This window comes from Aspergillus ruber, assembly GCF_000600275.1.
Source record: "Aspergillus ruber CBS 135680 unplaced genomic scaffold scaffold00008, whole genome shotgun sequence".
Taxonomy (NCBI): domain Eukaryota; kingdom Fungi; phylum Ascomycota; class Eurotiomycetes; order Eurotiales; family Aspergillaceae; genus Aspergillus; species Aspergillus ruber.
Genome location: NW_024467304.1, coordinates 270735 through 295185, shown reverse-complemented (window position 1 = coordinate 295185; position 24451 = coordinate 270735). Strand labels below are relative to the sequence as shown.

The 24451-nt window shown below is 47.8% G+C and overlaps 12 protein-coding genes across 12 annotated transcripts; 6 read left to right on the top strand and 6 right to left on the bottom strand.

Annotated features, from left to right (window-relative positions):
* Window positions 1-367: 367 nt before the first annotated feature.
* Window positions 368-1066, top strand: EURHEDRAFT_376378 (uncharacterized protein; the record flags this gene model as incomplete). The annotated part of the gene is made up of 1 exon (XM_040778846.1): window positions 368-1066. One exon carries the CDS (start codon window positions 368-370, stop codon window positions 1064-1066), a length of 699 nt encoding a protein of 232 aa, XP_040640130.1.
* A 1151-nt stretch (window positions 1067-2217) lies between these two features.
* On the bottom strand, window positions 2218-3672 carry EURHEDRAFT_385287 (uncharacterized protein; the record flags this gene model as incomplete). Its single annotated transcript, XM_040779648.1, has 4 exons — window positions 2218-2644; window positions 2693-3109; window positions 3179-3345; window positions 3424-3672. The coding sequence occupies 4 exons, from the start codon at window positions 3670-3672 to the stop codon at window positions 2218-2220; spliced, it is 1260 nt and encodes a 419-aa protein (XP_040640129.1).
* Window positions 3673-6399: 2727 nt separating this feature from the next.
* EURHEDRAFT_452899 (uncharacterized protein) lies at window positions 6400-7506 on the top strand (the record flags this gene model as incomplete). Its single annotated transcript, XM_040784073.1, has 1 exon — window positions 6400-7506. The coding sequence occupies one exon, from the start codon at window positions 6400-6402 to the stop codon at window positions 7504-7506; it is 1107 nt and encodes a 368-aa protein (XP_040640128.1).
* Window positions 7507-9501: 1995 nt separating this feature from the next.
* Window positions 9502-10808, top strand: EURHEDRAFT_376376 (uncharacterized protein; the record flags this gene model as incomplete). The annotated part of the gene is made up of 2 exons (XM_040778845.1): window positions 9502-9752; window positions 9803-10808. The coding sequence occupies 2 exons, from the start codon at window positions 9502-9504 to the stop codon at window positions 10806-10808; spliced, it is 1257 nt and encodes a 418-aa protein (XP_040640127.1).
* Window positions 10809-11511: 703 nt separating this feature from the next.
* EURHEDRAFT_410962 (sugar porter family MFS transporter) lies at window positions 11512-13605 on the bottom strand. Its single transcript, XM_040781486.1, has 4 exons — window positions 13224-13605; window positions 12956-13156; window positions 12516-12901; window positions 11512-12466 (listed from the first exon to the last, which is right to left on the bottom strand). Exons 1-4 carry the CDS (start codon window positions 13523-13525, stop codon window positions 11718-11720), a joined length of 1638 nt encoding a protein of 545 aa, XP_040640126.1. The 5' UTR covers window positions 13526-13605; the 3' UTR covers window positions 11512-11717.
* Window positions 13606-14676: 1071 nt separating this feature from the next.
* On the bottom strand, window positions 14677-15086 carry EURHEDRAFT_410961 (uncharacterized protein). The gene has a single exon (XM_040781485.1). The coding sequence runs from the start codon at window positions 15064-15066 to the stop codon at window positions 14779-14781; it is 288 nt and encodes a 95-aa protein (XP_040640125.1). The 5' UTR covers window positions 15067-15086; the 3' UTR covers window positions 14677-14778.
* A 488-nt stretch (window positions 15087-15574) lies between these two features.
* Window positions 15575-16791, top strand: EURHEDRAFT_522177 (uncharacterized protein). The gene is made up of 4 exons (XM_040786858.1): window positions 15575-15883; window positions 15946-16151; window positions 16242-16340; window positions 16392-16791. The coding sequence occupies exons 1-4, from the start codon at window positions 15655-15657 to the stop codon at window positions 16608-16610; spliced, it is 753 nt and encodes a 250-aa protein (XP_040640124.1). The 5' UTR covers window positions 15575-15654; the 3' UTR covers window positions 16611-16791.
* Window positions 16762-17395, bottom strand: EURHEDRAFT_410958 (uncharacterized protein). The gene has a single exon (XM_040781484.1). The coding sequence runs from the start codon at window positions 17215-17217 to the stop codon at window positions 16852-16854; it is 366 nt and encodes a 121-aa protein (XP_040640123.1). The 5' UTR covers window positions 17218-17395; the 3' UTR covers window positions 16762-16851.
* Window positions 17396-17949: 554 nt separating this feature from the next.
* Window positions 17950-19119, bottom strand: EURHEDRAFT_410957 (type 11 methyltransferase). The gene has a single exon (XM_040781483.1). It carries the CDS (start codon window positions 18915-18917, stop codon window positions 18108-18110), a length of 810 nt encoding a protein of 269 aa, XP_040640122.1. The 5' UTR covers window positions 18918-19119; the 3' UTR covers window positions 17950-18107.
* Window positions 19120-19718: 599 nt separating this feature from the next.
* EURHEDRAFT_453320 (longevity-assurance protein 1) lies at window positions 19719-21184 on the top strand (the record flags this gene model as incomplete). The annotated part of the gene is made up of 3 exons (XM_040784110.1): window positions 19719-19844; window positions 19904-20641; window positions 20702-21184. 3 exons carry the CDS (start codon window positions 19719-19721, stop codon window positions 21182-21184), a joined length of 1347 nt encoding a protein of 448 aa, XP_040640121.1.
* Window positions 21185-21798: 614 nt separating this feature from the next.
* Window positions 21799-22498, bottom strand: EURHEDRAFT_376371 (uncharacterized protein; the record flags this gene model as incomplete). Its single annotated transcript, XM_040778844.1, has 3 exons — window positions 21799-21846; window positions 21898-22285; window positions 22353-22498. The coding sequence occupies 3 exons, from the start codon at window positions 22496-22498 to the stop codon at window positions 21799-21801; spliced, it is 582 nt and encodes a 193-aa protein (XP_040640120.1).
* A 246-nt stretch (window positions 22499-22744) lies between these two features.
* On the top strand, window positions 22745-24299 carry EURHEDRAFT_410954 (uncharacterized protein). Its single transcript, XM_040781482.1, has 2 exons — window positions 22745-23256; window positions 23332-24299. Exons 1-2 carry the CDS (start codon window positions 23027-23029, stop codon window positions 24014-24016), a joined length of 915 nt encoding a protein of 304 aa, XP_040640119.1. The 5' UTR covers window positions 22745-23026; the 3' UTR covers window positions 24017-24299.
* The last annotated feature ends 152 nt before the right edge of the window (window positions 24300-24451 follow it).

Sequence of the window (24451 nt, the reverse complement as noted above, 5' to 3'; positions counted from 1 at the left end):
CTTGCGTATGGGTCTAACGGTTCGAATCAGTGTGGCTATAGGGTCATCTCGCTCAGAGAGGACGTCATGAAAGTTGGCGGAAGAGTATTCGGTACAACCACATGACCAAATAACAAGCCGAATGCCAGAGTCGGTGACGACGCTCCGAGATGGCGTCTGCACCAGGCTGTCTTGACTTACATGAGGGTGCGGGAACAAGTATTTGGGATCTTAATCTGGCCGGTGGAGATGAAGAGCTTGGCATACCGCACGGTCTCGTGTGGAGCCGTAATCGGCAAAAGCAGAATTTGACTGCCCATCATCCTTCACGGTGTATTTTCACCTCTGTCTGGCTGCATAATTTGCGACGGCGTTGGAAGATAAGGGTATGGGTCCAACGGGGCTAGACCAGTTCAAAGAGCTGCCTATTAGGCCAGCGGGAATTATCTGGCAGGATGACTTTGTTTCGCCGGATCACGAGAAACGTCTTATTTCAATTTTCCTCAATGAGTTAAAATGGCCTGACCGCTCCGGCCGCTTGTCGCTCCACTATGGCTACACCTTTGACTATAAAACATTCGACATAGATCCAGACATTCCATACAAGGAGTTTCCAGACTGGCTACAACCATTGATTCCGACTACAGAGTCTCGGCCACCGGACCAGGTCTGTTTGCAGTACTATCCACCAGGCACTGGCATTCCGCCCCACGTGGATGCACATAGGGCCTATGACCAGCTTTACGCCCTATCTTTCGGCGCACCGGTCATGATGAAGTTCCGCAGGGGCGAGCAGCAAGTGGATATTGATTTGGCCCCCCGGAGCATGATGCAGATGACAGGCGACGCGAGGCTGCATTGGACTCATGGCATTAAGAAGCGCAAGACAGACACACTAGCAGATGGAACAGTCAGGCCGCGGGGTGACCGGTGGAGTATCACATACCGGTGGCTTAGAGAAGGGGAATGTGAATGTGGGGATCTTGAGCTGTGTGACACAGCTCAGAAACGGAACGGGATAGAGAAGGAAAATAGGTCATTTAAACCGTTAGCAGCGAATGCTGTTTCTCAAAGACCAGTTAACTAGACGGGCTAAATCATACGCAACTCGCGGAAGCAAGTCAAGAGATTTGGCTGCGATTGGCTGGATCCTCCAGATACACTTTCACAAAAGGCAATATACGCTTCCTTCTGGAAGCTGACTGTCAAAGGATTGAAATCGTTGCTCTCCACATCGTCTGTCGAACCACCATACATCTTAGCGCTTTGTCAAACATGGTACGGCTGGAGGGGGAACACCCACGAGGCACTCATTGTGTCTCACATTGCAAATCACTGCGTGTTTGATATCCTTGTGCGCTGAGGGGTGAACACATGCTGCTTCAGCAATTGATGTTAGTCAGTTTGCCATGGTTCAAACGGCGCGCAAGCCTAACACTAGGTGCTTACCTCTAAAGACAAGACTTCCGCGCTGGTTTCAAAAAATTCGTGTCATATAAGCCACATTGAGCTGACCAGGAAAATATGGGATCCAACTGCCTTTGTCAGTACTTCCTGGAGCATTGATGGAAGTGCTGTAAGTCAATTGGTCGCGTACAGCATGAATAAATAAGCTCCTGAACTTTTCCTGTCAAGATTATCTGCAGATGCTGCATTAGCAGCTAAGTGTATTGACATTCTTTCCGAGTTTGTGTGTCTTGCTGGCGTTGGAGCTTTGTATTCTTCTTCAATGCCTCAATGAGCCCAACCGCTTTCTGTCCTGGACACCAGCTGGTCTCGACTGCTTATCTTCGTTTATATATAGCACCTTTCAACTAATTAGAAACTTCCATACACACTTCATTCTATTTGATTATATCTTAGATGGGAAAAAAGTTTCCATTCTCTTAGACGTTAATTCCTTCATCTTCTTTCTTGGACATAGTAAAGGTAGAGGGTCTGCGCATACGCCCATATACTGCTTCATGCTGCTCCTTATCTTGAAAATTGCTCTGAAAGTGTTATTAAATGGCTGTAAAGGCGAGTGGTGATTCTCTAAATGATAACTCCTATACGTACTGCACAGATTGCGGTTGGTTCTTCTTTTCTTTCCGTTTTTATGCACCTAAGATATGAGCAGCATCTCCACTGGTTGTGTGTCTACATCTGAGAAGTTGCGTTAAGCTCAACTACCAGCATTTTTGTAGATACTCCTTAAGACTTTGCACAAGTTTTTAAGATGATGTGCGGCAAATAGTCTCACCGAAAGTTCCCAGCTTTAGACTGTGAGAACGGACATGTAGCCACACCCCTCGCCTTGATTACATCCATATCGGACTTCATCTCCTCTATTCCCTTCCCTTTTTGTGGTCCGGGCCCGATAGTCATCAAACTGTATCCGTGTGGCTCATATCGGTCTCCGCGCGAACCGGGTAGTTTCCCTCCAAATGCTCTGACCAGAAACGCCCCGGGCCCCCATTTCGACCAGAAAGTAGGCTGGACGTACCATGGTTGCAAGCTCTTTCTTTCGAAATTATATAGGTGCGTTTCGGGATTTGGCGTGTCATGCACCAGTTTGACGGCACGGGAAGAACGGCGCGGAAGTGCAAGGTATCGAAGAAATAATTTTCGTGAGTTCCGGATGAAGGCCAGTATGAGGGAAAGTATTGGACCGGGAGACTCAAGACTAAGGACGTGAGCAAAGAATGTAACTAAAGATGGGCACGGGGCTTACCAAAGGCTTGTCCTCATGACATCATCCAAGTCAGCACCCAGCATCTGTCGCACATTTGTTCTTATAATGCTAGGAAGCGACGACATGGCCGAATCAACATAGACTCTGACGTATTGATCGTTTGTCTCCGTCGGCTTTGCGACTTCTTCCTCATAGCGGACTGTCCAGTCATTCAGTTTCATCACGAAGTGTAAGCCGTCTTTCCAGCCTTTTTCTTCTGAAGAAAGGGGGTCAAATGGGATTCCCATATCTTCTCCCAAGTTCTTGTGAAAGATACCGAGGGCACATTTTTCAACATCAGTAAACCTGCGCCATTCTTCTCTCTCAACAACATTCAGGATCTCAGAAAGGCCATCACCTAAAGTATGGAGAAGATCATTATCGGTTATTTTGTTGGCACGACGGTAACGGTCATGGCTAATTGGACCACTGGTCAGTGAACGAAACAAGACGTTTTAGTTTCTCCGAGGAGGGCAATGTACATACAGATAATTCATTCTTGCCACGGCTGACGCGTAGCGATCTGAATCTCGAGGTTTGGACTGTGCCTCTCGCAGGAGAATTTCCGTATCAACAGCACGCTTCCCTGCATTACGCCTATTGTTTTGGCCTGTGACTGCGAAAAGCTTGGACATGGTCGGGATACCTCCAGCCTATTTTCGAATAAGAAACAAAACTCCAATTGAATTTAACAGTGCTGCTTAAGCCAGCCACATGTTCTGTCGGCGTACCTTGAGTAGAGAAATTTGACGAGCCTTAGCAAAAGCGTACGGAAACTCGAGTTCTTGTAATTGGGTCATAATTTCATGTGCTTCTTTGATCGTCATGCTTGATAATTCTCTTTTTCCAAGGGTGAACGGGGCCTCAATTTTTGCCATACGGCGATATCGAAGAAGCTTAACCAGTGCCATATAGCTGCTGAGGGCGATAGCAATCGTCAGGCTCCACAGTGCATGGAACGAGGCAGCAGCGTCTAACATCTCTTTAGCCCTTCAGCGGTCACTTGAGGGTCTTGCTCTGTGCCATCAACTTAATTAGTATTCAGATTCAGCGCAAACGTAGTTCTTATCATTGGTCATCTCACCAAAAAAAAAATAAAAATAAAAATAAAGTGTTGCTCCCGTGACTTTATAGTTCTGGATGAAGAAGTTATATAAAGGTGATCGAGGGCTATTTATGAAGAAATACTCTGCGTTCCTGGTCACGACCAGTAACCCAACAAAACTTTTAAGACGGTGGAACATTACTGGTCTCGAAATTGTTGGGCTCGGCATTCTCTGGGTTGATACCGATGATAATGTAATCAAACCTGTGCACTTAGACTATCACCAGCGCAGAGTCATACCATTTCTCGCCAGTGGGAAAAGAGCGAAAATCCATAGAGATGTGCTGCCAAGGTCGTCCTGCAATGGGTGGAGCTTGGGGGATACTGTGGGTATGATCTCAGGGATTCTCAGCTCTTCGGCACTTTGGACAGTTCCGTACATATCTCTCAACACCTTGCCACTATGTTGGCCAGTAGTATCATGCTTGAATTAGGCGCTGGGTCTTATTCTGAATGGGATTTATGATGGACACTTACACATGTACTTCGCCCAGCTGTCGGGTGCGCAGCTCAGGGTCATCATTAGGGATGAGGAGTTGATTTCTCTTCAGCAGCAAATCATCTTGGAGAGTTCAATTATCCCTTTGTTCTTGGCCCTTCTCACGATACTCCTTTGCAGCAGACGCCCAGTGTGCCTTGCACACCTGATCAAATATCTTCAAGGCAGGTTCTGAGGTATTAACAGTAGATTCAGACTACTCTGTGTTCAGTGGCTGCTCAACTAGATCTGGTTTCAAAAGAATCTGTTCAGATCATTTATCACACAGACATTCTGAGAAAGACCTAGGGCTGGTACCTATTATAATTACTGACCTTCTTATTAGGCTTTCTAGCAGTCACCCTACTTATCGGGAGCTTGCACTTCCATATTGTAAACAAGAGGGGCCAATCTACGGCATAATTGAAGAAAAGGTTTATGACCTTAGCCCAACCAAATCATGACTCTTTTACAAGAAATCCAGGGTAAATTTGCTTGCTTCAATATCTGCAAAACTCATACATCCTACCTTCTGCGACAAGAGGGCAGCGGCCGCGAAATGGATCCTAAATACAGGGGAAACGCTCATTAGTCCCTACTGGCTATCCAGGGCCGATACAAGATGCGGTAAATGGTGGCCATTGGGAAACGAACACCAACTTCTCCCTCTCATCACTGTCTGGAATTCTTTGCCGTCCATATGTGGCTATCCTCGAGCATTAGCACCCGCGCCGCCAATCAACATTACCGTTAGCGGGAAGCCTACATGCAAGACCTCACAATTTGCGCAACTTGATAGCAGGGTAGAATCAGGCATTGCCGGTTGGAATACCATAATACCTACTAATATGAATGTCCTACATAGCACTGATGTAAGGTAGATCTTGAGGAAGCATTTAGAACGAAGGAATGTATCCATCTGGCAAAATGCATACTGGTTATTACAGCCGACTCTCATTGAAGTTTCTGACATAGTTGACTTACGATGCACAGTAATAGTAAATGGTTTCGAACTCCGGATGCTTCGTTCTGACACGTGGGCATTTTGGACTACTCTATTCCACGCAATGCTGTCATTCACCTTAAGTATAGTAATGAAAACAACATATTATAAGACGGTTGAGAAGAGAAGGTTCTCGAAGGACAATACTTATCTACGCCCTACGCTTAATGCTACAGGCGCTTCGGAAGTTGATCACTCCAGGTTCATATAGCTTAGCGACATGAAATGGCCCATGCAATCACAGGCAGGCACGTAATGCGAGCTCTGCCGTGTATTTCGCTCCCTCGGGTTCTGTAAGCCCCAATATCCGAGTTTCCGGCATGTCTAGAGCTTCCCGATGACTCCGGAATACGGAATTGTTCCTCTACCTTGTCAGGGCTGCCGTCCAAAGGGCGTTTCACTATGAGGCGCTGTGAGCAATAATACTCATAAGTCGTACACTCAACTAAGGGGGCCCCCTGAGGGTCGCCCGGCTTTGGACCGACCCACCCAACACCCCGAAAGTCTCAACGAATATATCGGGCTTTATGGACCTGCTTCCGCAGGAAAGTATACCTTTGCTCAAACTAGCTTAATATAGTATGCGTTAGTGGACCAACGATCCAGTCATTGTCAAAATCCAAAGATGTCTGTCTCCCCCCCCCCTTTATTTTCCAATTTGCATACCTTATCTTCTAGAAGCTCTTGGATTAAACGCAACCGAGTATAGAGACTTTTTGTTCATGCTCCGGGAGTCTCTATCTCTGGTTATACCCGATCATATCTCACACCAGCGGGATTTCGAGCGCAGTGCTTTAATTGAATCTCACGGAAAAGAGATGGTGGCCAAGCCCCTTCCAATAGATAGACACACGAATGGCAGAAGTATTTGGTTTGATCAGCCCGGACACGCTCTAGCCACAAAGCTTGTTGGCTCAGAAACAGAACATGTGGTGTCTCCGGCGACCCTGATGAGGGTTATGGAATCGGTAAATGCAGCTCTACCGAGAGTCACACCCTCTTTCGCCTCTGAATTCGTTGCCAGACCATCACAGAAGCCATTTTCAGAAGAAGGCCTTGCCTTAGTCGAGTATGGCCCAAAGCCTTCAAACGCGTCATCGGATCACTTCGTCAGCCCTTGCATGAGAGCAGCAGCATTAGAGACCCTTTTTTCACTACATAGCTCTGTTTTGCATATGGGCTTGACGGATGTCAGCTTTGGCGTGTTTATCAACAAGAATAATGATGCTGCACTCTGTTTCAAAATTGAGAAAGGCGTGGCTGTCATTTGCGGTGATCCTATGTGTGAACCGAAGTTTTTTGACAGGACGCTCCAAGAATTCCGCCACAGGTACAGACACATCGCCCGGCACGTCGCATTCTTAGGCGTTAGCGAAAGCTTTGCTTCCTATGCAAAAAAGATGAGTTGGGTAACGGTTCAATTTGGGGTTGAGAGAATCATAAACCCCCTTTCCAACCCTCTCCTTGCCGGAAACGAAGGCAAGCGCATTTATATACGATCAATGCAGCTTCTTCATCCAGAAAATGTTGGACTAAAACTCGATATCTATGACCCAAGTCATTCTCGGGACCCTCCACTGGAGGCGGCAATGGCCCATGCTTATGAGAGCTGGCGGACTGCACGACAGGATTCACAAAAGGTTCGGACTTTCCTGACCATCTTTTCAATTTCTTCAACGCCTAGTTGCATGATGTACCTCTACATTAGAGGCTCGGATGGAGCATTGCACGGATTTGCAGGATTGCGAAAGCTTGGTGTGGAACGAGGTTATCATCTGGACCCTTGTATTGAAACCCCTTGGGCATCAAAAGGTACCTCAGATCTGCTTATTATTGCAGCAATGGCGCTCCTAAAATACCTGGGTGTATCGTATTTGAGCTTGGGATATAAACCGTCTAATAATATCGGGGAAATTACGGGAATGCCTAGATTAATGATCTGGGCAACGAGATCTTTGTATCACCACCTGTTCCAAACCCTTTTTATTGATGGTAAGATGAAATTTCAAAACTGTTTTCGACCAGACGACAACCAAAAATCCAGCCTTTGCCTGGTGTTTCCGACAAAGAATCTCGGGCCGCATCAGGTGGCTGCTATAGCACAATTGACACATCTAGATATAGGGCACACTCTGGCCAAGCATTTTACCGGTTTCAAACGGCCGCTACCAGTCGAGATGCCTACAAAAAAGGTAGCTCGGGGATGGAAGGAGATATTGAGAATTTGATAAATGAGAGCCTATACTTGTATGATGAGATCAAATACATTAGCCAGCAGTTCATCTCCTTAAATCTTTTCAGTCGACTATAAACTCAGAACTTGGGGGATTTTATCCCGGTTCTTATATATGTCAACCGTGAGCTATTAATTAAAAATAGGCGTAAGATTTCTTGTGTCCGAAGCGACATTTCGACAGTATGACAGAATGCAGGTTAGCAGGTAATATGTAGCAGAGTATTGTTATTATTATTATCATTCATACTTGAGTCTATCGGCCCTGTTCAGCCGAGTGGCGACAGATCCAGTAGGGCGGCCAGGTAAGCTGCTGTAGTAGTAATTATCAAGTACAATACCATTATGTCACTATTCCCATGACTGGAATCCCAACCGGTATGTAAACAGGTCTTTAGGATGAAAAACTCGTCGTTGCTACTATCTGTATATGTGAATTGGCATGTTTGAAAAGTCATCGTCGGTAGTCAGTCGCTTGACCTACGGTACTCACTCACGCTTTCACTCCCTTCTAGAACACTTTTGTTTGCGCCTGTAATCCCATTTATTGTGCTATTCTGCCATGCTATCGAAACAGGGGACAAGGGGGGGCTTGGGTTAAATGCACACCTTCGTCAAATCTATCGAATGTACCTGCCAGCATTCTACCGCCATTGTCAAGCATTATCAGCTCTTCCAGATGTTCTATAGTGTTTCAGTGCGCTATAACGAGCTGAGGTTTGTACCATCCTCATTAAAAGAAGAGCAATTACAACCTCAAACCGAGGTTGACGCACATCTGAGTGCCTTTGAACTACAGCCTCATGTGGCATATGTGCCTGGTCACTAGGCAAATCCCAATGTGGTCACTGCGCAGAATCAGGAGTTGAGGGGGGACGATCGGGCACAGAAAGGTCTGTCATTGGGATTTGGTTTCTTCCAATCATCAAAAGATGTGTTTGCTGGATCATAGCGATTTGCCATTCTGATCAAATTTATCGGTTTCTAGATAGAAAGGTTAAAGCAATCATTCATGATTCCGAATATACTTCTACATTCAAAAGACATCATGTCTAGTATCCTAGTAATCAGTCACGGCGTATGTTATCAAGAGATGGAGTGGTCTACTTTGCACACTGTATGTGGCACACCTTTGGTGTCTCGGCCGTTGTGACAGCCTGGTCACGTTGGCTGGTTATCACATGAGATGTGGTTGTTTGCTTTGTTGCTTTGTCTATAAATATGGCGTTACCCCCTTTCTTCCTTCCTCATGTCAATTATCCTCGTCAATAGCTACCTAGGTAGAACACATGAGTTGATGTTCCATAACCTGGCTGAGCTCCGTGACAGCCGTGGTACTTCGTATCAAACAATTACTGTAGGAAAACGATAACATGACAATTTACACTAACTTATATATGACATATATTGGTATCTTATGCCAATATACCTCCAGTAGATCCATCACATTACGTGCCACTGGACTGTACTGAGTTCCCACTCCGTGCTTGATATCGGCGTGACGGAGCCTTCGGGACGCGAGTGGCGGACGTTGCGGTGCGCATCCCTCATGCCCTGAGTGAAAATTCAATATAGGGATCTGCATGGCTGCCTATTTTTGCCTGCTCAATTGCTCGATTTGCAGATGCGTTCAGCGGTCAACCCAATGCTGTTAAGCACTAAGGCCGAGACATGAACTAATCAACCCGAGCATCGAGACCCAACAGTTCCGTAATTTGGCCTCCCTAATCCGGAAGTGCAAACTGCAATGCAGGATCGACTGAAAGGATTATTTGTTCAGGGTCCGTACGAGGCTTTTTTTGTTTTGTTTTGTTTTTTCTTGAATTATGTGCTTCCTTCAGAGTCTTACAAGCTGCCTTGCTGGACATTGGTTTATTTGCGGAATCCTGCAGCTTATTTTGAGCTTGTGCATTCATAATATTTCATCTTGACCTTTTTTTTTATACTATCACTACATATACCCGTTGTGTGACGCGGAGGATTACACAAGATGGCATCACTAGAACTGATACAGGAGAAATACAACAAAGAGAACATTCATTTTAAAAAAACTTTTGATGATGTCCCTCGGTATGCCAATAATGATTACAATGAATATGATGATGACTATAAGCAATGGATGGGAGAGGATCACCCACTTCGATCATATCCAACTGCATGTTGTCCAGGACTATGGCAATCAGTGAAAGCTCTAAAGTTTGGACAAGCGTTCCGACTGGTGTGTGTGGTGGTCATCTTTCTGTATGTCTCATTGGCCTTGGATATTGTCTATGCATAACTAACAAGAATAGAATCATCACTGTCCAATTCCTTGCTCTCCTACCTACATTTTTCGCATATATGCTGCCCAAAGAAGGCACAGCAGATAACCGACTACCTGTTCTGCAGTGGCCTTCTGGATTCAGCACCAACCGACCCGGTCACTGTCTCTCATACAACCCCCACAGCCGCGGTGCTGCTCAGTCCAGTTGCATGGGCGTCAAAGTGGATCTCTGGCTCCATGGTACAGATCTCCTTGTGGGAAGCTCCGTTACAGACCTTAACATGAAGTACACACTGCGAAGCCTGTATTTTGACCCTCTTCAAAAAGAACTAGATGCGAAGCGCAGTGCGCTCAAGGACTCCCAATCCCAACCCAGGCTGTTTGGAGACTCTACCCAAAGCTTTGTTCTGGTGCTTGAGTTCAAAACATGGCAGCACGCTGCGCTTTCTGAGTTAGACTCTGATCTGTATGGGCTACGACAAAGTGGTTACCTGACCTGGATGAATGGGTCTGAGGTGATTCCAGGACGAGTGACTGTGGTGGTCACAGGTCAGAGAGAACACTATCTTCGGTCTGGTCACGACGCAGAATATAATGAGATATTCTTTGACACCTTGCTGGATGAGCTTACAATGAAGGACTATGACCCTTGGAAGCTCACTCACCGGGATCCCCCCAAGTCCAACACGTCCTCCACCAACATCTTAAAGCCCAATAAGGGCCTCTCCACTGGGGCTCCCTCCTCAACCATCTACAGTGCCACAGCCACCTTCAGTGAATCCGTTGGGTTCCCACGACAGGGCCGATTCTCGCCGCAGCAGATCGCCCTTATTCGGGCTCAGGTGCAGGCGGCCCACCGACGCGGTCTTTGGGTGCGATACGAAGGAGTCCCACAAGGTCAGGGGCGGCTCAGCGACTATATTTGGCGGACTCTGGTTCGGGAGGGAGTGGATATGATTGACGTAGATTGGCAGGCGGCATACCATCGGGCCTGGTGGCAGCGGTGGTTCACGAATCATCTGGCCAGTGACTAAATGGTTTTTCCTATGTTGTGTTTATTTCATTATATATAATTACGGGGCGGGGTATAAATAAGATATGATTTATGCACAATCTCTTTTCGAAGTGGTGGGAGAGATGAAAAGGAAGGTCTGGACATAATGTATGTTTAAACAGAGATAAAGGTCTGTCTGTTCTTAAATATATTTTCTGAGCCACATTGAATTGGTTGTCGGAAGATTACATCAAATTAATGATAATAAGTGGCAGAAATCTTGACTTTTCTCATTTATCACTACAATGCTATAGAAATAATGCTGGCTTACAGTGTAAACACACGTGGAAATGAGACCGTCCATAGTTCAGATAGATTTCCTTTTCTTCTTTCCCAGATTCGATATTCTTGTCGATGGCCACACTAGTCTAGATAGGAATATCATTTTGTCAATATCTACTACCCAGAGCGCGTGACAATCATTCACAAAACATAAAGGGCAGATGAGTAGCTTAGAGGCCACATGACTGCTCACTGAGCAGTCATCCATGATGTAAAATATCTACTGAGCAAGCCCCTATGCGCCCTAATTAAGACAGTGGTGTCTAGAAGAGGAAAGCCACAGTCGTTCTAGAGAAACAGGTATGTATAGGAAACATATATATTGAGAACTATGCGCTTGCAAGCTGTGAGAGTTGGCTTTAGGTATCTATGGAATACAACAGACAGATATATTTAATGAAGGAGATGATGGGTATTCGGTATTAGTATACTTATTCTATGCTGATGCGAATATATCATGCAATCGAATCATAGCCAAGAAACCAACTAGCATAGATACAACGAATGGAATTTCTAACGAGGCCAGCCCAACCCAACCCGACCAAAGATAAGATAGCCAAGCCAGCCAATGGTGAGACTCAGAAAGGACCAAGAACGGACATGTAAATCATCCCGATTTCTCAGTGTCAACAACCTCATCATGTTGTGCAGCCACCTGCTTTCTTTCCGAAACCGCCTCGACATCTCCCCGCTCCAATGCAGCGATGGCAGCAGTCTGCTTCGTGGTTTTCCATGCCGGCGTACCGATATACGGAATACCATTCGGATCGGTGAAGATGTGCTCCGTCTCTTCGAGGGTTTTTCCGGCAGTCTCGGGGAACATGAAGAAAATGTGAATCAGCATGGCTGTGCAGAAGACACCAAATATGATGTACGTTTTCCAGCTGATGTTCTCAAAAGCAACGGGAACGAAGAGACCCAGCGCGGTGTTGAAGGCCCAGTTGGCTGAGGTAGACAGCGATACGGCCTTACCACGAACACGCAGGGGGTACAACTCGGGTGGATAGGCCCACGATGCTGGTCCGAAGGAGACTGCGTAACTAGCGACGAAGAGGTATGTGCATGCAATCAGACCCTTGGCGGGGGCGCCTCTCAAACTCATGGATTCCTCAGGGGATGATCTTTGGTCTTGAGGGACAGGTGTGCCGTATGATGCCATGATACCTGCGTTGGCGTACATCCAGGTCATCATGAGTGCGGAACCGATCAAGAAGGTTGGACGACGACCCCAACGGTCCATCCAGATGAGGGCTGGAACAGTCATGACAACGTTGATGATGTATTGAATTGACGAGGCAATCAGGTTGGCATCACCGGTGTATCCAGCCATTTTGAAAACGTAGGTAATATAGTACACTTGTAACTGTCAGCTGGCACTTAATGAAGGAGCTAGAAACAAACATACTCATAACGTTCATTCCAGTCAGCTGGGACCAAATCTGAGTGAACATTCCGATCACAGTGCGGTTGATCATGGTGGGCTTGAACAGTTCAAAGTATGTCACGTCCTTGTTTTGTCGCTCAAATTCGCACAGGTCCTGAATTTCCTGCATTTCAGTGACCACGAGAGGGCTGTTGGGGTCACCCTTTCCGTGAACTAATGTCAGAACCGAGTGGCATTCTTCCCAGCGATCTTTCCGCGCCAACCAACGGGGCGACTCGGGAAGGAACATCATGCCAACAAAGAGGAAAACGGCGGGAATCATCTGGAGACCCCATGGGATCCGGAAGGTGGCAGTGCTGTAGTTCCAGGACTGTTGACCACCGATATACGCGCAGCCAAAGGAGATGCTGTCACAGTTTTAGCCGGTGTGCAGTAGGACAACGGTCACGGATTCCACATACTAATACATGATCAAAATACCCCAAGTAATAGCCCATTGTTGTGAACCAACCAGGCGACCACGCTTTGACGGCGGCGACAGCTCCGAAATATAGACTGGGACCTGGGCAGACTCGATTCCGACAGACAAGCCGTTGATGACACGGCCAACAATGAGCATACCCATGTTCTGTGAAGCGCAAGAGATAGCTGATCCGATAAGCCTATATAGAAGTCCTCCTCGTTAGCATACATGACATGCAATAGATCGCCGTGAAAGAAGAGACTTGCCAAATGATACAGCCAATCATGATGGCGTACCGACGACCAAGGATGTCCGAGAGGAAACCAGAAATAAGGGCACCCAGCCAGGAACCAGCGGGCATAGAAGCGGTGATACCACCCTGTCGCAGCGAAGTCGGACCAGAACACTCCTCGTCATTGTTGAACGGGGGACCTTTGGGACCTTGGTTGAAATAACATTTGTAGGAGGTGGTACTCAAGATGGCTGACATCGACGATATATCAAAGCCAAAGAGGGCACCGCCGACGACGGCGACGCCGGAAATCACATAGATGTTGCCGATGGCCATGGTGAAGGTTGAAGAGAGCAAACACGCCCAAATGGTCCGGCAATAGGAGACGCCTGCGGATGAAAACAAGGCCAAGACCGACAAGAGAAAAAAAAAAAAAAAAAAAAGAAAGGAAAGGGAAACAGAGGGAAAATGAGGGGCCAGTCCGGGTTTTAAAGTACGAAAGGAAAGGAAAGACAAAGCGCGGGAAGGTTCGATGGGTGACCGGGACTGCGAGTAATAGCATTCACTGTTGGTTGGTTGACCCTTGGACCGCCGTACTATAAAGTGAATGCGTTTAATTATTATAGTGGCCAAGCTCTCGGCCAGGCTGGTGCTTGTTGCATTGTTGGGATTGCCGAATTAACGGATTGCGCAGCCTGTACAGTGATTCCTGCAATGTTTTCTGCAATGCATTCTCTGACAGTATGGCTGCTGTGCGAATGAACTGCACCCTTACTGCGACGATGATATTCGTTTCCTCATAATATTCCTCGATTCATGAGGCTATACAGGAATTCTGGGACATCTCCAGATCATGTGCTCATCTCCGTATTTCTCCGCAATTTCTTTTCTGCCTTTTTTTTCTCGTTTTAGTTTCGTTCCCACATGGATGGATTGCGGGGAGACGCCCTGCGATTGGCGGAGTGTCTATGCATCGTGGAAACACGGCGGATCCAAGCGGCCGACAATTCCCCTTGGAGTATGGTGTAGGTGTCATTCTGACTCCAGGTTCGGCTCAATAGACGAGTTTGATTATGGAGTAATTTCAACCAATGGTCGCCGAAATCAACGCGTTATGTCAATATGGGCCATATATTGCTGTGTACCAAAGCACTTCGGCCATCGGGCAGGTGACTGGTTGTTACCCAAACACTGAACATCCAGCCGTCCAGCTGTCCAATCACCAACCCAGTTTGCTAGGGTTGCATTAGATCATACGAATTACTCGTATTCCTTCTCAAACGGAACATGTCCGTCTGGGGTTGTTTGTCCGGCGCGCGACGCGGATTTACCGATTCTGGAAGAGTCGAGATGAACGTTGGATTAGTCCCGTGATGAGCGTCCCGAACACCGAGTACGTACAAAAGTGATCAACTGATACTTTAGCTGTGGTTGCATCGGAATATTTGCTATCCGAAATCGAGGGTAATATATCAACAGCATGTGGAAATCAGACCCAGATCGACCGTTGCGCCTCGGTTTCTGCGTGAGTAGCAATCAGTAGTGTCTGATGATGCCGCACTTGTATTTCCAGATGGTCAAACGAGCTCCTATTTCGTAATTCTTTGCACATGTTTGGAAATCGGATGAGGACGCAGGTACCATTCTAATTTGTCTGGAATCTTCCGAGAGACACGAAAACAATTGCCGGTCTTACCCCCGATCTGTAAGTCACAGTCTATACGCATGCAAGACGTGGATAAAAGGAATTGTTGGCCATATATCGACATTTTATTGGCAGCGGGGTACACAGTCTGGATACCAAGCCAAAGAGTCAGCAAGGGACTAATTGTCAGATAAGCAAGAAAGTAAGAGGTATTAGGAATACTTAGTCTCATCGTTAATTGATTAAAAATTGGAGGGTAATCTCATCTTACTGTATCTGAGCGAGCTTTGCGTAGAATACTTGTAATTTTGCTCGATGGTCCACCTTTCATCGAAAAATAGAAAACTTCGATTGAAACGAAAACATGCTTCACCAGAAGAGAAAGCTGAGGAAGAGATTGAACTGAGACGAGGAGTTGCTTATTTTGATGAAAAGGTTGGCTTGGTAGTTAAGGTGATGAAAAAAATGCGAAGAGGTGAAGACGAGTTGTGGCACATGACCTGCCAATCCCGAATAGGAAATGGGAACAGCTCGACTACCATCTGTCTCTGAACGTTTAACCAGGCATTACTGGTTTATATATAAGAGGCGCTCGTACGACAGGCTCAAAAGCTCTACTCGAGCCACCTCTCCACGTCTGAGGTAGGACGAAACAGCAATGCTCCGAGTACAGCAAAGACCCAGCCCATATTGCAATCTAACGTCGTATAAATCCTCCACCAAGATGGAAAGGCTAGATGCTCGAATGGCAACGCTATTAGAATTTCTATCATCTCTTTGAGTTAATAACTCGCAGATAGTGCTTCCCAAAGACCTCAATATGCGCTTTCTGTACAGCCGACTCCCCGTTCACAAACCGGATACAGGACGAGATGAAGAGGGCGAGGACAGTCCAGAACAGGCACTTGAGCTTCCACGCTTTTTTTGTAGATGGCTCCCGATGTTCCTCATCCTTTTGGTACTTACCAACGCTATAACATTGCTGGGCAGCCTCTACTGGGCATCATTGCGGGAATTACGTATGAAGGCCGAGCCACCGCTGGATTATGGTAAGTGCGAGACTTCCTACCGTGATGTGAAAGCTTGGCTAATTCTGGTTGCACGTAAACAGCTCAGATACCGCAGTCCCTCGATACAGTCTGGAGACGATTCCGGTGGAATGAGACTGGCCACAGCACCGCCGGGAGAAACGAACACATTGACGCGATTTGGAGAAATATCCGCCCTTCACATGGATATATTACTATAAATCGCGACTTGGCTAAGCAGAGGCAATGGCCGGAGAGTATGGGTCTTCTGTCGAACCCGGAGAAGGGGGTATATATCTTGGGGGCATATCATTATCTACATTGCTTGGTATGGCATTTGACTCGTTGGTGTACTTTGCGGTAGCTTAACGCTATACAGCGTGTTATTCGAGACACCTTCTGGGAAGCAGTCGAGAGAAATCCCTATACGGACAGCCCGGGGCCGCATTTGGACTACTGTTTTGATACTTTGCGGCAGGTACGTGTCCTTCCCCGACCATATTGGGGAAATCACGCTCATCATGAATAGTACATTCAATGCAACGCAGATAGCATCCCTCTCTATACGCTCGGGGGTATTGCCGCGGGCGATGACCAGCTGCACCGATGCAAAGACTGGTCTCAGCTCCGAGATTATGCAACAAGACATACAGCATGTATTCGAGACGTACCGGAGGATGTACCAATATCTGAGCGATTTGGTATTTGTGATATGGGCAAGGATGGTATTGTCGATTTGGCAGAGTAACTCTCGAAGGTTGGTTAACTGTATCAGGAATGTAGCTGATACAACACAGTTCGAAGTCCAAAGATCGCTGTGTGCGTTCAATTGATCGAAACTAAGTATTTTAGGGAGCTTGGCAAGCATGGGAAGGCTGTTGAGAGCAAACGAGGATCTATTACATGAGACAAGTGAGACGGGAATCTAGTTTCAATCTTTTTGCTCTCCATTTGAATCGCTTTCCCCTCAACCAAGGAACCCATAGACGCTAGCACAGCAGCTTCCACTGGCCAAGGGTCGAGGAGCTTCTCAAAATACTCTGACCAGTCCTCATACCACTGGAAATTGTGATAGGCACAGGCATATTCCTAGTATGTAGGGCACCATCCCGCTGTTTCCCAATAGCGACAACCTTATATTCTTCAGTCCATGAAAGAGGATTGTGAATTTCCCTAGCCAGAATGCGCCCCAGGGCTAGAGTCCCATGGGGGAACGAGAGTGGATGGCAGGCAAGCAAGGAGGGAAGGTGCCGGAGCAAAAACTCCCGATGCCACCATTGTTCATCACAGGAAGCAGCGTACTCTTTAGATCGCAGAACCATAGCCCTGCTAAAGTACTCCTTCAACACCTCCATAGAAGTCACGAGTAGGCAGTGATCTTATCTCTTGGAAGATTGGTCGGAGCTGGCTCACCAGGGAATTTTTCACTTAGAGAGCGAGTCCCACAAACTCTCTAGGTTCTTTTCAGAAATGGTATTCCGAGGTGATGTACAGATTGCCTGCATCCCGATACATTGCGCTCTCGAGAATAACTAGACTGGTCTCTTAGTGGGGTGGATGCCATGATGGTTATCAGTACTGCCTGAATAGAAGAGCAATACAGTCATCATATGACTGTATAGAAAACCGCCACTGTTTGTCAACACGAGCTGTCTTACCAGATCGAAGTGGCTGCAAAAACGTCATCTTTCATCTCAACAACAGCGCGTCTTCATAATCCGCTCCAATCTCGCAATTCAAGACCCCGACGTCCCCAAGCCCCGCTGGCATACTACCCTCTTCGTGGAAACTGAAAACGACGGCGCGGGATACGTTCATGAGACCAACGGCGAGATCACAGTTCCCCAGGGCATGAAATACATTTCAACTTCCCAGAGCGACCCAGAGACGTCTGAGGCTTTCTTTTCGAAAGAGCTTCTGGGCTTTACGGCATCCTCCCACCTCGAACCATGGAGAAACCTTCTAGAAAGCGTCCCGGCCCCTCATCAGCAGAAGACATGAAATATAGCGAATATGAAGACGGAGCCGTTCAAGAATCTTGTCCCACTCACTTTCCATGGGCTGGGGGAGGAGAGGGGGCCGCCCATTTAGTGTACTGAGTGGACTTTGGATCGGGCGATTCCTGCCCTCAAGGAGGCTGGTCTCATCAATGAAAGCCACTCTGAGTCGGTGTGATAGTCTGCTACGAATAGGAAAAACCATGAAATATGTATCACAGTATATGGATTCTAGTGCCTATCTTCGGCTAGTCCTTCCAACAGACAACCTCACCGCACGAGACATGGTAAACTGCCCCAGGCTGTTCACCCCATTTCAACCACGCCGGACCAAAAGCAGCAATCTCATCCTCCGTAGCCAGACCCTTTGACAGAATCTGTTCCTTGAAGGTGCCTTTGCTATAACGTTCAGCCTGCACTGTGGACCAGTGTCGTACCCTTTCAGGCCCCGTGAACAGCACTGGGCTAGCAGAGTATGTTACCCGGTCGTCACTGAACCCTGCCTGCACTGCCCAATACCGCAAACGTCGACCAGCATTCGGCTCAGCGCCAGAAGAGCGAATGATTGCGCTATGGGTTTCTCTGTATTGTTTCAGCGCCGGCGATTCGGGGAAGATCGTGAATGTATCCCAGTCGCCATCTCGACTGGCAACGAATCCTCCCGGCCGGCAGACACGACGCATCTCGGCCAACGCATTTACGGGGTTCGAGAGGTGTATAAGGACCTGGTGAGCGTGGACAACGTCAAACGAGTTATCCGGAAATGGGAGACGGTCGTCGACATTGGCCACTTGGAAGGTGCAGTTAGTTGGAAGCGATGGTTGCGAGGATGCCTTCTGAATTGCCTGTTCAGCAAAGTCGACACCAATAACTTGGCCTTCTGGAACATGAGAGGCTAGGTCTGCAGTAATGCTACCGGGACCACAGCCCACGTCGAGGATGTGAGCAGCTGGTCGGGACGTAAGTAGTGGAGTGAAATAGCCGCACGAGTCAGAAGTTGAACGAATCTGATGAGCCGCCATCATTTCATATGTGTGTCCTTGAGTATAATCAGGCATTTTAAACTGATTACTGGTTTCAGTGGATATGAACAAATGCTTGGTGGTAGTTGCGAGATGATCGTAGATAAGGGCGAGATGGATTAAACAGAGTGTCGGCTATGCGGGGCATCTTCTTACCGGCATCGGAGTGCTCAAACTACGATCACTGTGATTAGCAACGACATTCATCCGGCGCATAAACGCGATCTCAAGTAAAATTTCCTCGGACCCTGAGGCATCCGGGAGGGTGGTAGATGCGGCATAGAGTATCTGCTAAAGCGAACGGCTAGATTAGCATTTCTCGGCGTGCTACTTCTTAGTCCAAGCGCTCATTAAGAACTCTGAAATGAAGCTTCCAGTACCTTCAATAGCTAAAACATTGCTATCCATTGAAATCGAAATTATGAAGCACTTTATTCACAAAGCCAAGTTATTAAGGCCTCGGATCACGGGACTTGGCAACTTGGCAATCACCCGATAGGGAAACGCCGAAAAATCGAGAAAACCAACCGAACCCCTGGACGGCTGTACAAAGAGTGACACCTAATCACTTCCACCTCTTCCTTTTATCTACCGTACCAACACGTGCGAAGAGATTCCAATCTTGGTGTGACTTCCTGCCTGTTGATTAGGGATCTCAGCTCTATTTCCCATTGAGCATCGACAACGCTCGAGCCGCCCGAGTCGATTCCCCCGAACCCTCCGACGCGCCGCAGCGGAGGGAACAACCGACTCGATCGCCGCATCGACGAGAATAAAAAAAAAAAAAAAAAAAAAGAAGCATTGGCGATATTCTTCAAGGCAAATTCGCCAGCAATAATGCCTCGTCCCCGGAGAAAGTCGAGTAGCTTGGGCGTGGACATCCGGGGTGATACCAGCGCACCGGCCATGTCGACAATGAATCTCGTCAGCCCAGTTGAATCCGAACCCGGGGTCTTTGACAAGGTATGGGATATCTATTGACCATTTGTGCAGCCGCCAATCCATACTCATACCATTTACAGCAAATCCCGCAACATCGTACTTCTCCCGAGAAGCCCAAGTCACAATCGAAACGTCGCAAGAATCGATCGCTGCTCCGTCGCTCTAAGGATATCTGCTTGAAGCACACATGGCTCCTCCCGCTTCTCATACTGATTGTCCTCCTGTCGTTGTACTTGGTGAACCCAACCGAGTCCAACCCCATGCACAGCGCTATCTTCTTGTCCTATCCGGGACCGCCGAAGACGCCCGGTGGCCCCATCATGTACGGAAAAGGCCCTAAGGATATTGCTTTTGTGTCCTTCTACACAATCGTTCTATCGTTCACTCGCGAGTTCCTGATGCAGCGCATGATCCGTCCGTTGGCAGGTTGGTGTGGGATTCGTGGTAAAGGCAAGACTGCACGTTTCATGGAGCAGGTGTACACCGCGATCTACTTCGGTATCTTCGGACCTTTTGGTCTCTATGTGATGTATAGGTCGGACATTTGGTATTTCAACACGACGGCCATGTTCGAAGGTTTTCCCCACCGGGAGCATGAACCTTTCTTCAAGGCGTTTTACTTACTCGAGGCGAGTTACTGGGCACAGCAGGCGATTGTGCTGATGCTGCAGTTGGAAAAGCCCAGGAAGGATTTCAAAGAGCTTGTCGGTCACCACATCATCACACTGGCACTCATTGGACTGAGCTACCGGTTCCACTTTACTTACTTGGGCATTGGAGTCTACATCACGCACGATATCTCGGATTTCTTCCTTGCAGTCAGTCTTCCCACGACCCATATCACGTATAACACATGCTAACAGCAGATATTTTTGCAGACTTCAAAGACCCTCAACTACCTCGACTCCATCATCACTGCGCCCTACTTTGCAACCTTCGTCGGTGTGTGGATCTATTGCCGGCATTATCTCAACCTTAAGATCCTTTGGGCTATCTTGACCGAATTCCGGACCGTCGGACCTTTTGAACTCAACTGGGAAACTCAACAATACAAGTGCTGGATCAGTCAGTACATTACCTTTGCGTTGTTGGCCAGCCTGCAGGCCGTGAACCTGTTCTGGCTCTTCTTGATCCTCCGCATCCTCGCCAACTATGTCTTCAACAGTGTCAAGAAGGATGAGCGAAGCGATGATGAGGACGAGGAGGAGGAAGAAGAGCAGGAGAAGACCCAGGCTACTCTTGCCACAGGTACTGAGCAGCCCACTCTTACGGCGCGTAATGCTACCCAGGAGAACCAGGCACCCCAGGTTCTGCTTAACGGCAAGCCTGTCCAAGGAGTCGAGGACAAGAAAGACTCGTAAGAGGCGTCTACTTTTTCGTCTTATTAGCGAGCAAAGTTAGAGATTTTTCTAACGACAGCTTCCAATTTATGAAGCTGTTATAAACATCATTCACCACCAGCATCATTTATGCTTCGGCAATTCTTCTGGTGGCTCTGGGCGTATTCCTTTCTTTCATTGTGTTCTAATTTTGTTTAGCTTTAGAAAGACTCGGTGATATGGTGACCGGTGTCCATGTTTTTTTACGACATTTACTTCGCTGCAAAGATCTTGGCTTGGGTTGGTGTCCTGCATGGCGCAGCTGGTTGAATAAGACGATTCATGTTTTGTTGTCGGGTATTTTCTCTGTTAAAGAACTTTGTACAGCAGTTTCCGATAATAATAATAATCATATAGATTCGCATTTGACGACCGTCGGGAGCTCAATTCTGATCGAATTCACGGCCAAGTAGGTTTGGGAATTGCTTGTTCATGCATACTTCTTTTTACATTCAATGCACCGTCTATGTTACATGATTATTTTCACAACTCATATCACATAAAACGCCCGGCACATCTATATCCAGAGCGTATGTGGTTACAGTGTCAAACAGGTGAGCGTAGTCACTAGAGGCGTGAGGTCAAGCGCCCGCATTTTACTGCTTCTCGTCGGCGACCTTTTCAGACTCTTTCCCGGATTCGGGCTGTCGAATCTGTTAAAATCAAATGATACATGGCGGTTAGAGTCAACGTACCTGCTGCTCGCCTTCAGACTTGGGGGCCTCCTCCTTTGGCTTCTCACCCTCTGACTCAGCCTTGGGAGCATCGTCACTCTTAGCCTCTTCCTTGGTCTGCTCATCCTTGGACTCAGACTCCTGTTCCTTGGGCTGGGACTCCTCAGACTTCTTCACTTCCGCGGATTCTTCCTTCTCTTCCTTGGGCTCCGGCTTCTCTGCCTCGGGGTCGGGCTGAGGAGCAGCTTCACCCGCGGGGGCAGCTTCCGCCTGTTCCTGGCTTTCCTCCTGCGCGGGCTCGGGGTGCTCAGCATGTTCGCCGTGGCCGTGGTCGTCGTGCTTCTCGGGGCGACCGGACTGCCACAACCAGAACGAAGCTGGGGCGGTCAGGCCAATTGAGCCTAGGAGCCTATTGCAAAGAATCTCAATCAGTGTCGAGTCGCGAACCAATGCAATCAGTTCACAAGTAAACTAACCATGGAATATCTGACCCCTTGCCCTCAGCAGGCTTCGCGGTAGAATAAGTGCGACGACCAGCCTGTTGTCCAGCTCTCCGAGCAGTCGCGCCCAGCATGCGAGCAGACTGGGAGGTCATGAAAGTGCGGAAAGCAGGGAATGCCATTATGATAGATATCCGGGGATGCGTATGTAAATTTAACCACGGGTAGTCGGGATAAGAAACCACAGAAATGAGGCAATTGGAAAGGAAAAGATGTGAGAGGATTGCGTGCGGTGCCGGCGTAGTATAGAATCGGTTCGGAACGGAATTAACCGGCGTGGCCCAAGCTTGTTTTCCGGTGATGTCACGAGATGTCAGGAACGTGGCAGAGAGCCTCAAGAGATTGATAAATGCTGGCTATTTAGTGGCAGAGATTGGGTATTATAGTGCGATTATTATGGGTATCGTCATTTGTCGGCTTTCTCCTGCACTGTCAGTTCGCTGTAAATGTGCTGCAGAGAAGGTCTGTGTCGTATCCCGTAGCAGATGTCATCGACACCTGAACATAGCCTCAGGCATGCTGCCCCACGTGTCGATAGCTTCATTATCATCTGTTTGCTCTCTCCAGTGTTGCTTCTCTACTGCTTTTCGTTAACCACGTATACTGCCGCTCTAATCTAGGTCTCTTTCTACATCCAGCTCTTCCAAAACATGGCAGACCGACAAGCAACGCAACAGAGCCTCAACGCCCTGCTCTCCAAGCTCGATGACCCCGATGCGGATTTGAGATACATGTCTCTGAACGATCTCTTGGGAATCCTCACCAGCCCGAATTCAGCCTATCTTCCGCACGACCAACACTCCTCTACAAGGATAGCTGATGGGTTGCTCAAGGCTCTGGATGACCAGCATGGTGATGTGCAGAACCAGGCGCTTAAGTGGTTCGTATAGGATCAACCCAGCGGGGACCCCAGAACATCCGGGATAGAGCTTAACTGACTGTGGATACTCTTTAGTCTCGGTCCTCTCGTCGTCCGGTTGCCGTTTGAAAGTCTCACACCGCTCCTGAAGAAACTGACCGACCTGACTGCCTCGCAAACCATCGACACCTCCGTCCCGAACACTGCTTTAAGAGTCATCGTGAACGCTCTTCCTCGTCCGCAACCCGGACAGCCTGCCGCTGAGGATGAGAATATGGCATACTCGGCAATCTCAAAAGTCTTGATCCCTCGTCTTACTGGTCCTACACCGTCTCCCTCCGCAAGACGCGGTTCCGTCATACAGGGAATGTTGGAAAAGGATTCTTCCAAGGGCTTCAGCAGTGATGCAATTGACGTTTCGATCCAGACCGTGACATGCTTTGGGTCGCTTCTTAACCAGACGGAATTAACGGCGCTGCAAAAATCTGTCATGTCTATTATCGATAACGACACGGCTGGTACCGTGGTCACGAAGCGTGCGTTGTCGGCTATCTCGGCGATTGTCCTGCATCTTTCGGATCATCAACTCAATGAGTTCGTGGGTGAACTGGTAGAGAGCTTCCAATCCCCGCAATTGAGCACCGTTCACCGTCGACACTTGATTGCCACCGTTGGGAGCATTGCAAGGAGTGCCCCGGCCAAATTTGGGCCTCATCTACCAACCTTGGCGCCGTTTGTCTTTTCTGCGGTGGGAGAGGAGAATCTCCAGCAAGTGGCGTGATCTATGTTGGTGTTGATTCCCAGATAATGGACGAGAATTGACCGGTGTAGTAGCTGGTACAGAACTCTTTCCAACCGGTGTCCGTTGCTTAGGCGTCTACGAAGGACTTTGGTCTAGTAACGCTCTACGAAACCGATATTGGCTTCAATGTAATATAATTATGATTTGCTAGGTTTTATGTCCACGGGCTGGGCATGACATTATGAACGTGATATGAGAATCCAAATGATATCGAACACGACATCTAAAGCTGGCTATTATACTCTATTCTTCAGAGGGCACCAGTCACATCGTCATACGTATCCTATGTAGAACGACCGCGTATTGCACCTTCCGCTTTGTCCTTCAGGCCTCCTTCCTATTCGGGATCGTCCCTTCCCAGTTCGGACCAGAGCCCTTCCTTCCTCTGCTGCCCTCTCCCGCCTTAAGAACTTC

Coding starts and splice junctions, on each gene's coding strand:
- EURHEDRAFT_410962 (XM_040781486.1), bottom strand. CDS start 13,525: ATGGCCATCGGCAACATCTATGTGATTTCCGGCGTCGCCGTCGTCGGC. Junction 13,157..13,223: donor ATGATTGGCTGTATCATTTG/GCAAGTCTCTTC, acceptor ACTTCTATATAG/GCTTATCGGATCAGCTATCT. Junction 12,467..12,515: donor GACTGGAATGAACGTTATGA/GTATGTTTGTTT, acceptor GACAGTTACAAG/TGTACTATATTACCTACGTT.
- EURHEDRAFT_410961 (XM_040781485.1), bottom strand. CDS start 15,066: ATGAGACTAAGTATTCCTAATACCTCTTACTTTCTTGCTTATCTGACA.
- EURHEDRAFT_522177 (XM_040786858.1), top strand. CDS start 15,655: ATGCGCTTTCTGTACAGCCGACTCCCCGTTCACAAACCGGATACAGGA. Junction 15,884..15,945: donor CGAGCCACCGCTGGATTATG/GTAAGTGCGAGA, acceptor GCACGTAAACAG/CTCAGATACCGCAGTCCCTC. Junction 16,152..16,241: donor TGTCGAACCCGGAGAAGGGG/GTATATATCTTG, acceptor AACGCTATACAG/CGTGTTATTCGAGACACCTT.
- EURHEDRAFT_410958 (XM_040781484.1), bottom strand. CDS start 17,217: ATGGAGGTGTTGAAGGAGTACTTTAGCAGGGCTATGGTTCTGCGATCT.
- EURHEDRAFT_410957 (XM_040781483.1), bottom strand. CDS start 18,917: ATGCCTGATTATACTCAAGGACACACATATGAAATGATGGCGGCTCAT.
- EURHEDRAFT_410954 (XM_040781482.1), top strand. CDS start 23,027: ATGGCAGACCGACAAGCAACGCAACAGAGCCTCAACGCCCTGCTCTCC. Junction 23,257..23,331: donor CAGAACCAGGCGCTTAAGTG/GTTCGTATAGGA, acceptor GATACTCTTTAG/TCTCGGTCCTCTCGTCGTCC.